Source organism: Hyposmocoma kahamanoa, unplaced genomic scaffold (assembly GCF_003589595.1).
Source record: "Hyposmocoma kahamanoa isolate Upper Pololo Valley unplaced genomic scaffold, ASM358959v1 98067, whole genome shotgun sequence".
Classification (NCBI taxonomy): domain Eukaryota; kingdom Metazoa; phylum Arthropoda; class Insecta; order Lepidoptera; family Cosmopterigidae; genus Hyposmocoma; species Hyposmocoma kahamanoa.
In genome coordinates this window covers 1451-10036 of record NW_020655482.1, presented here as the reverse complement: position 1 = coordinate 10036, position 8586 = coordinate 1451, and the positions used below count along the sequence as shown (strand labels likewise).

The window sequence follows — 8586 nt, the reverse complement described above, 5'->3', positions numbered from 1 at the left end:
TCTGCAGGACAAAGATTCTATTGATATCGGCGGCATTCCCCTAAAGCAAAATTCCATATGTCATTAGACTGTGAAAGTAGCTGAAGTAAATCAATCTAGCGGTTTCGACGTCTGAAAGTTTCCTTATTTTTTTAATCGCGTACACTGCAGAGCCGAGCCGTTTTGATAACTTACTTACACAATTATTACAATTATTATTAAGCAAAGTTATGGATGGCTTGTTGCAGATGCCAAGCGGCTGATTGGGCGTCGGTTCGACGACCCCGTGGTGCAAAAGGATATGAAGCAATGGCCTTTCAAAGTAGTGGAAAATGAAGGTGGAATGCCTAAAATCGAAGTGACGTTTAAGGGTGAAACCAAGAGTTTCTTTCCTGAAGAAGTGAGTGCAATGGTGCTGTCCTCACTCAAGGACCAAGCCGAGTCATACCTCGGTGCGACGGTGCGCAACGCCGTGGTAACAGTGCCGGCGTACTTCAACGATTCCCAGCGTCAGGCCACCAAGGACGCCGGCACCATCGCAGGTCTCAACGTGCTGCGCATCATCAACGAACCTACTGCTGCTGTTCTTGCTTACGGACTGGACAAAACCGATGACGACGAAGAACGTAACGTGCTTATTTTCGACTTGGGAGGCGGGACTTTTGACGTCTCTGTACTGACCATAGAGGAAGGCATCTACGAGGTCAGAGCTACCGCCGGCGACACTCACTTGGGTGGTGAAGATTTCGACGCACGTATGGTAGAGTATTGTCTTACTGAGTTTGAAAAGAAGCACGGTATAGATTTGCGCGATGACAAAAAAGCCCGGATTAGAATTAAGAAGCAGTGTGAGCGCGCTAAGCGTACTCTGTCCACAGCAATGCAAGCAAGTATTGATATTGCTGGACTGCATGAAGGTGAAGATTTTCACATAAATTTCACTCGAGCACAGTTCGAAGAGCTGAACAGAGATCACTTTGAGAAAACTTTGGCGCCTATGGAGAAAGCATTGCGCGATGCCAAAATAGACAAGGCGGATATCAACGATGTCATTCTTGTAGGAGGTTCGACCAGGATCCCGTTTATTCAAAATCTCGTGTTTGATTTCTTTGAGAACAAGAAGTTGAACAAGAGCGTGAATCCTGACGAGGCTGTTGCGTACGGAGCGGCTGTGCAGGCGGCGATCCTGGACGGGGATCCTTCAGAAACTATGATGGAATTGGTGCTCGTGGACGTGGCGCCTTTGTCGCTGGGAATCCACACTATTGGGAATGTTATGACTAACTTGATAGAGCGGAATACTGCTATCCCTACAAAAGCAACGCAGACTTTTACCACCGCAGTGGACAATCAACAGCAGGTAAATTTTTTGCTACTCGCAACAGAACATTGATGCCATTATTATTAATAAACAAAAGTTACTTTTTTCAACATGTTAATTAATTTTTAGGTTCTCGTTCAAGTTTACGAAGGTGAACGCATTATGACGCGTGAAAATAATATTCTGGGTGAATTTACCCTTACCGGTATCCCGCCAGCTGCGAAAGGGGTTCCACAAATTGATGTCACTTTCGAAATTGACGAAGACGGAATACTCAGCGCGTCTGCTGTCGAACGTAGCACTAATAAATCGAAAAAAATCACTATAACGAATGACAAAGGCAGGCTTTCCAAGCACCAGATCGACAGGATGGTCAAAGAAGCTGAAATGTACAAAAAGGAAGAGGAACAAATAAAAATCTCAGCCCAAGCGAGAAATGCACTCCAATACTTTTGCTACAGGTTAGTTGGGACATCAGTCTTTTTATCTATAAAACTAATATCGAGTTCTTAGGCTTTCACGATTGTTACACTTAGGAAATGAAACTATTTTTCCGGATTTAAATCGCGTATATTTGTTTGTTCAAACAAACCGATGTTTCGGGCCCTTTACAGGTCCCATGGTCACGGTTGACTGAGGTGGTACAGTCTTCAACCAGTTATGTCTAATATTGATGCATATCACCATTTTATTACTTATAGTCATGACTTGTGAAAAATGCATTAGAAATCACAAAGGCTATATGATTGGAGAATTTGAATATTCTATCAATGCCACATCGTATGCATAGCACCTAAAGGGCCCTAATTCATTAGCGAACCGTTGTAAGTTACATTGCTTGTTGTTTATGCTCCGCATCGTGCTATCTTCCAAGATGATAGCTGAACACCAGTGTTTTGATTTCAGATGAAACTCGCAGTGGGATCAATTTGTCTTACTTAGGGAATAGAAATATAGCAATGCAATTCGGATAATCCGTAATTCAGAAAATGTGTATTTTCTGTGGTTTTGATTAGATTTTGAAATTCGGATTTTGAAATCGAAACCGGACTTAGACTCCTTTAAAGGAGTGGCCAGATGATGCCCAAGGTCGAGACATTTGCCCGGCAGAAGAAGAAGAAGACAAAGAAAATTATATTACAATATATAATAAATAATTAGATATAAATCTATTGAATTCTTAAGTTTTCCCAAAATGTTCAGAAAATCCCGCGAATTGCGAATTCCGTTTTCGAAATCCGATTTTCAATTATGGTACGAATTACGGATTTGCATTCCCTACGTTTACTGCAGCACACACAAGTCGCGTTTTTTATTTTTTATTACTTTAGGTAGTAGTAATAGTTAGAGATTTTGATAAAGCATTCGAATGGGTTTCGTATCCCTGCGAGGAGATTATTCCTCTCAAGGCCGTAAAGTTTTCAATTTCCACTGCATTCTTAACTCGACTTCAGACGACCTCTGTGGTCTAGTGGCTTGCACACCATTTTCCACGGTGTCGCTATCTTTGAGGTGCCCGGTATGATCCCGATATTGAAACTAACTTTTCAATATTGTCTCAGATCTGGATGTTTGTGGTACCGTCGTTGTTTCCGATTTCCACAACTCAGGTGATTTAGTTACTTTCGGATCGGAAGAACGTGTGTGAAGTTGTCTATATTTATTTATCTGGCTTTCGTTAAAGTATAAAAGAATTTCCGCTAATGCGACAAATAAACGGCATCTGCTTCCACTTATTATGATTCAGACATCATTCTTATTATTAATTTTGTCATTTCATGTTGTTTGATAAAGAACACTGCATACATTTTTAATATTTCTGTAATTTTATGCTTTTTCATTAGTTTTTGTTGTTTTAAATTTTTCGTTACTATTCTATCTATTCGGTTTAGTCAAATGGGCATAGCCGTCTACCTCCTCTCAGGCTCCAGCTGAAAATCAGCGCGGTGGCTCTGACCAGCTTTAAGCGGAGCTGGTTAGCCTTTTCGGCTATTGTTGTGTATTTTATTTTTATATTTTATTTGCAATGGCCGAATAAATGTTTCATTGATTCTTTCTTTGTTTCTCTTTAGTGATCCAAACATTTGTCTTATTTTCCAGCATGCGGTCGAAAGCCGAAAACAAAACACTGAAGGATCGTATACAACCAGAATCGAAGACAGCCATCTTGGAGAAGTGTAGAGAAATACTCGGCTGGCTCGAGGACAACCAGCAGGCTTCAGCTAAAGAGCTGAATAGCAAACTGAGCGATCTCGAACGCGTTTGTCTGCCGATTAAGAACTTGTAAACAAAGGCTAGATCTTGCCAGGTCATGAAAGAACAACGGCATAATCATAGTCAAAAGAATTCGTTGGCGTCTTCAAATGTTATAATTACAAGTTTGAATAAAATAAATCCATTAGTTTTTTACTTTTCAAATTTAATAGCGGCCTATCTGAGTCTGGAAATAAAATCATGTTTAAAAGAAACTCTAATGACTAATTAGTAAATCACCGGACTGATATCTACAACTGTCAGTTTCTTAACGTTGAGTGACATCTAGCCGTCAAAATAAGAACTTCAGTACCTACGTATGAATATAGTCTACAATAATTAGTTCACATCCAGATCACTTCAAATCGACCAGTTTAACTTGAGCTTTGCTATAATGGACGGAAATAGCTGAGTTACATATTTAATTACAATACAATACAATACAAATACAATACAAAAATTCTTTATTGTACACCAAAAAAGGAAACAAATACAATACAATTAAATTAAAAATAAGCGGTGGTACAATGGGCGGTCTTATCGCTTTAAGCGATTTCTGCCAGACAACCTTTGGATGGAAGTAATTATATAATTCACAGGAAAAAGACGGCGGTGTATGAAGAATTACTAATCAACAGATAAAAATTGATAAATAAATGCAAATATACATATATTTATAAATAAATAATAAAACCAATACATATATATGAATATCGTAAACTACTATATATTCTTATACTTATAAATATAAAAATTTCTAAAACGTAATTTCAAAACATAAAAATACCTAAGCAGTCCAGGTCACACTAAATTAAGGTAGTGTACTTTTACCATATTTTTGAATATATTCAATGATTTGGCTTGTTGAATAGACAAAGGTAAAGCGTTCCACAAACGAATAGCCTGAACAGTAAAGGACTTGTCGTAATACTGGGAGGTATGCAATGGCATCTTAAGTTGGAGAGTTGAAGAAGAGCGCAGAAGTCGGGGGTTGTATTGATGAGCGAATTCAAATCGCTCCTTAAGATAAGGTGGTGTGTGAGGAATGAATAAGATGCCATAGAGAAGATTAAGAATATGAGCATTCCGGCGAAGTCTAATGGGTAACCACTTCAGCTCATTACGATAAATGGAAACATGATCAAATTTCCTCAGACCATAAATGAAACGGATGCAAAAGTTTTGTAGACGTTCGAGTTTGTTGAGCTGTTCTTCGGTTAAATCCAGATAGCAGGCATCAGCATAATCAAGAATTGGAAGAAGAAGAGTTTGGGCAAGCGCAGTTTTCGTAGCAATAGGTAAAAAATTACGTAACCGTCTGAGAGATGCCGCAGACGCAAACAATTTGCGGCTGGTCTCAACTAATTGAGGTGCCCAAGATAGCTGCCTATCAATAAGTATACCTAGATTTTTTACGTTGTCACTAATTTTAATGTAGGTGTCGTCTATAATAACCTGCGGCAAGCGAAACCAATCTATCTTGGATACCATTCTAGAGCTGCCAATAACAATCATTTGCGTTTTCGTTGCGTTCAGCTTAAGACCAAATTGTTTACTCCACGTCGAAATATGACGGAGATCATTGTTGATTACCTCAATGGCTTCGTGCAGGTTTTCAAGTTGCCGGTGAGTGTAAATTTGTAAATCATCTGCATACAGGTGGTAGGATGAGGTAAGACTGCGGGAAATTGAATTAATAAAGATCGAGAAGAGAAGAGGAGATAAAACGCCGCCCTGTGGAACGCCAGCATTAATGTCACACCAACAAGAGAACCTCTCATCAATGCGAACACACTGCCGACGCCCATGCAGGTAACTATGAAACCAAGAGATTACCGTTGGAGATATGTTAAGAGTGCGTAAAAGTGCAATCAAAATGTCAAAATCAACGTTGTTGAAAGCATTGCTGAAATCAAGCAATGACATTACAGTGAGTTGCTGTTGCGACATACTATACCTAATGTCATCAGTGATCCTAACAAGAGCAGTCACAGTGCTGTGTCCTGGTCGGAAGCCGGATTGAAAGGGATTAAGAAGGTTGTTACGTATGAGAAAAGGAGTAATTTGGTTATGAACTAGTCGCTCTAGCAGCTTTGAAAGAAAGGGAAGTATAGAAATAGGTCGGAAATCGGAAAAGTTAGATGGGTTGGCTTTTTTGGGAAGAGGAGTAATGAGAGCTTCCTTCCAAAGGGAAGGAAATTCTCCGCTGCTGATAGAAAAATTAAGAATATACCGGATCACAGGTAAAATCTCATCAAGTATGAATAAAAACATTTTACGACCAATATGGTCACTGCCAACAGCATTGGACGAAATAGATTCTATGCCCTTCTTAACATCACAATCAGTAAACTCTTTTAAAGAAAACGGAGGATGGTCGGCAGTTGGAAGCGTGGAAAGATAATTTAAGGTAGATGTTTTAGTCGACCCGTCGAAGGCAACGGAATTAGAGAAATGGTGATTAAGAGCATCAAGGTTTAAATTTTTTGGGAAACTATCTTGACGTGACTTACCAACTCCCAGCGACCTAAGAAACTTCCAGACTTTAGCCGGATCATCAGTTTCTAAAGAACTATGAATATGTCGGCGTTGTCCATCCCTACACAACCTATTGCAGTGATTACGACGCTCATTATAGATGCGCTTATTCTCGTCTGTAGGACTGTACTTAAATCTGGCCTTAGCTGTGAGCTTTTTATTCATAGCAGTCCTAACATTCTGGTCTAGCCAAGGTGCAGGGAGGTGTTTCATTTTAACTGGCCGTACTGGTGCATGTTTGTCGTAAAGATTCATCAATGTGTTGTTAAACTCGGACACTTTGCTATCTATTGATATAGCATTCACAACGTTACCCCAGTCAATTTCACGAGCATCACTTCGCAAACAGTCCAAATCAATTCCACGAAAATTGCGCTGCAGAAGAATTTTGGGTTTAGCCTTGGGTGGGCGGATTTTGTAGGAAAGATAAATCAAGTCATGATAAGAAAAAGCGTCCGCAGCGCACTGACCATGTTTACTAACGAAGTTCAAAGATGACACAATTATTAAGTCAAGAAGTGAAGGAGTTGAGTTGGGAAAATTATGTGTAGCATTAAGTGGAAGAATGGTCATATTGTTAGCCATTATAAGAGATTCAAAACAAGAAGAACGACTATCTCGTTTGAGGAGGCAAGTATTAAAGTCACCCATAATTATGCTATGTTCATAGGAAGGCGAGAAGTCCTCTAATAATTTTTCAAAAGAAGCGAAAAAGTTAATACGAAGAGAGGGACAATAGTAGACACCAAGTAATAGTTTAGTATGAGAAAAGAGAACTTCAATGAAAACGTGTTCACCAGCATTGGATAGCGATTGAGAGGATGTGCTAACTATTGAAAATGGTATATGAGATCGTAGGTAAATAGCAACGCCACCCCCGCCGCAACCAATGCGATCGTTACGAATTAAGTTAAATCCTGGTAAAGAGTAAGACGAGGACTGAAGGCACGGTTTTAACCAGGATTCAGAGATAAGGATAGCATGAAGATTTTTATTATCAAATGATGCCAGCATATCTGAAAAATGAGCCGGAATACTTTGCGCATTTATATGGATAATATTAAAATGTTTGGGAACGTCACAAAATACCGAGTCAATTGTGCTCGAAAGGGATGGAATGTTACAAAAGCCAACATCACTGTCACTACTGCTATGAGAACTACAAGAAACATAAACCTCATCGTCATTATCACTGCTTATCGACATAAATTTTATTATAATAAACTACTGTATTATATATAAATCAATTTATAAAATATATAATGATTAGAAAATAATAATAATAATTTAAATAATATTTTGTTACTGCCCATCTGCCAGTTCCGTGCATAGCAACTTTAAAAAACAAGAAAAAAAAAAGATATATAAATGAAATTTCAAGCAGCCGTAGCCAATAAAAAAAAAAATAAACTAATCAGCTTTCACGCGTCACAGTAATTGTCAAAAACATAATTTTGTTATAAGAAAAAAAAAAGAACAAGAAATTGGGTGAACTAAACGACGGTATTATAAAAATTTAAAATGGTCAAATCAAAACAAAATCTAAATGGGAAAATTGGCCAATATTACTTTTTGGATGCTGCAACACGTCTCGCCTTCGGAGGGACGGCACTCGGCTGTTTTGATGATGAAGCCGCAGGTCTCAGATTCCTCTTCGGTGAAGTCGTTTCGAAATCCTCCTTCGGTAAAATAGCATCGAGATCCATGATGCTGCTGATACGATGACGAGTTTCATCAGGCCCGATTGCGAAGACTTGGCCTTCTCGCGTCCAACATTTTGCAACACCTAAGCGTTGACGTGCCTCCATGAAAACTGCATGCCGCGTTCTCGTCAGGAATTCAGATAACGTCACACCTGAGCCCTTTAACTTAATTTTGGCCATCCAGACTTTGTCACGGATAGAAACATCGCGGAGCTTGAACAGGATCGGCCTCGGCCTGTTATTATTTCCTTGACGACCCATCCTGTGGCAGCGAGAGATGTCTCCTACAGAGAATGTACTTAATTTTAGCCGATTGACCACTGATGAAATGTCATTCCATTTGTTTTGTAATTAGATGTTTTGCTATTTTTCCCACACCACCGAATGCAACAGCCCTCATTGTTACAGATACTATCTTTATTACAATAAATACAGAATATATTTGGAATATACGGAGACGTACACACTGCTCAGTTGTTGCCGTTGTACTATTTCAGTGCAAACGAGAGTTGATATTTAAAAATGATATAAGGCCCATTTGCCTGATGAGTTCCCAGGGATGGATGGCCCTTATTTCGTCTCTATTTCTGGTTATATACTCCACATGGACGGACTACGAAGCTAGTACCGAACGCTACCAATAGATGGCATTACTTGTGTCCTAAAACATGCAAGCAAGTTGCTAATACACCACACTTAAGCGTCGTTCAATACATTATTGCATGGCTGCAGAAATAGATATAGGACGTTCTCTTTAAAAGAAATGGTCTTATAATGTTTAAAATATGAATT

General features: G+C 39.1%; 1 protein-coding gene across 1 annotated transcript; it reads left to right on the top strand.

Moving 5' to 3' along the window:
* Positions 1–226: 226 nt before the first annotated feature.
* LOC113238743 (heat shock 70 kDa protein cognate 4-like) lies at positions 227–3721 on the top strand. Its single transcript, XM_026475579.1, has 3 exons — positions 227–1339; positions 1430–1761; positions 3401–3721. Exons 1-3 carry the CDS (start codon positions 281–283, stop codon positions 3585–3587), a joined length of 1578 nt encoding a protein of 525 aa, XP_026331364.1. The 5' UTR covers positions 227–280; the 3' UTR covers positions 3588–3721.
* The last annotated feature ends 4865 nt before the right edge of the window (positions 3722–8586 follow it).

What these genes read in the sequence shown, in the direction of transcription:
- LOC113238743 (XM_026475579.1), top strand. Translation starts at nt 281, where the DNA reads ATGAAGCAATGGCCTTTCAAAGTAGTGGAAAATGAAGGTGGAATGCCT. An exon ending in CAGTGGACAATCAACAGCAG is followed by an intron (nt 1,340 to 1,429) that starts GTAAATTTTTTG and finishes ATTAATTTTTAG; the next exon opens with GTTCTCGTTCAAGTTTACGA. An exon ending in CTCCAATACTTTTGCTACAG is followed by an intron (nt 1,762 to 3,400) that starts GTTAGTTGGGAC and finishes CTTATTTTCCAG; the next exon opens with CATGCGGTCGAAAGCCGAAA.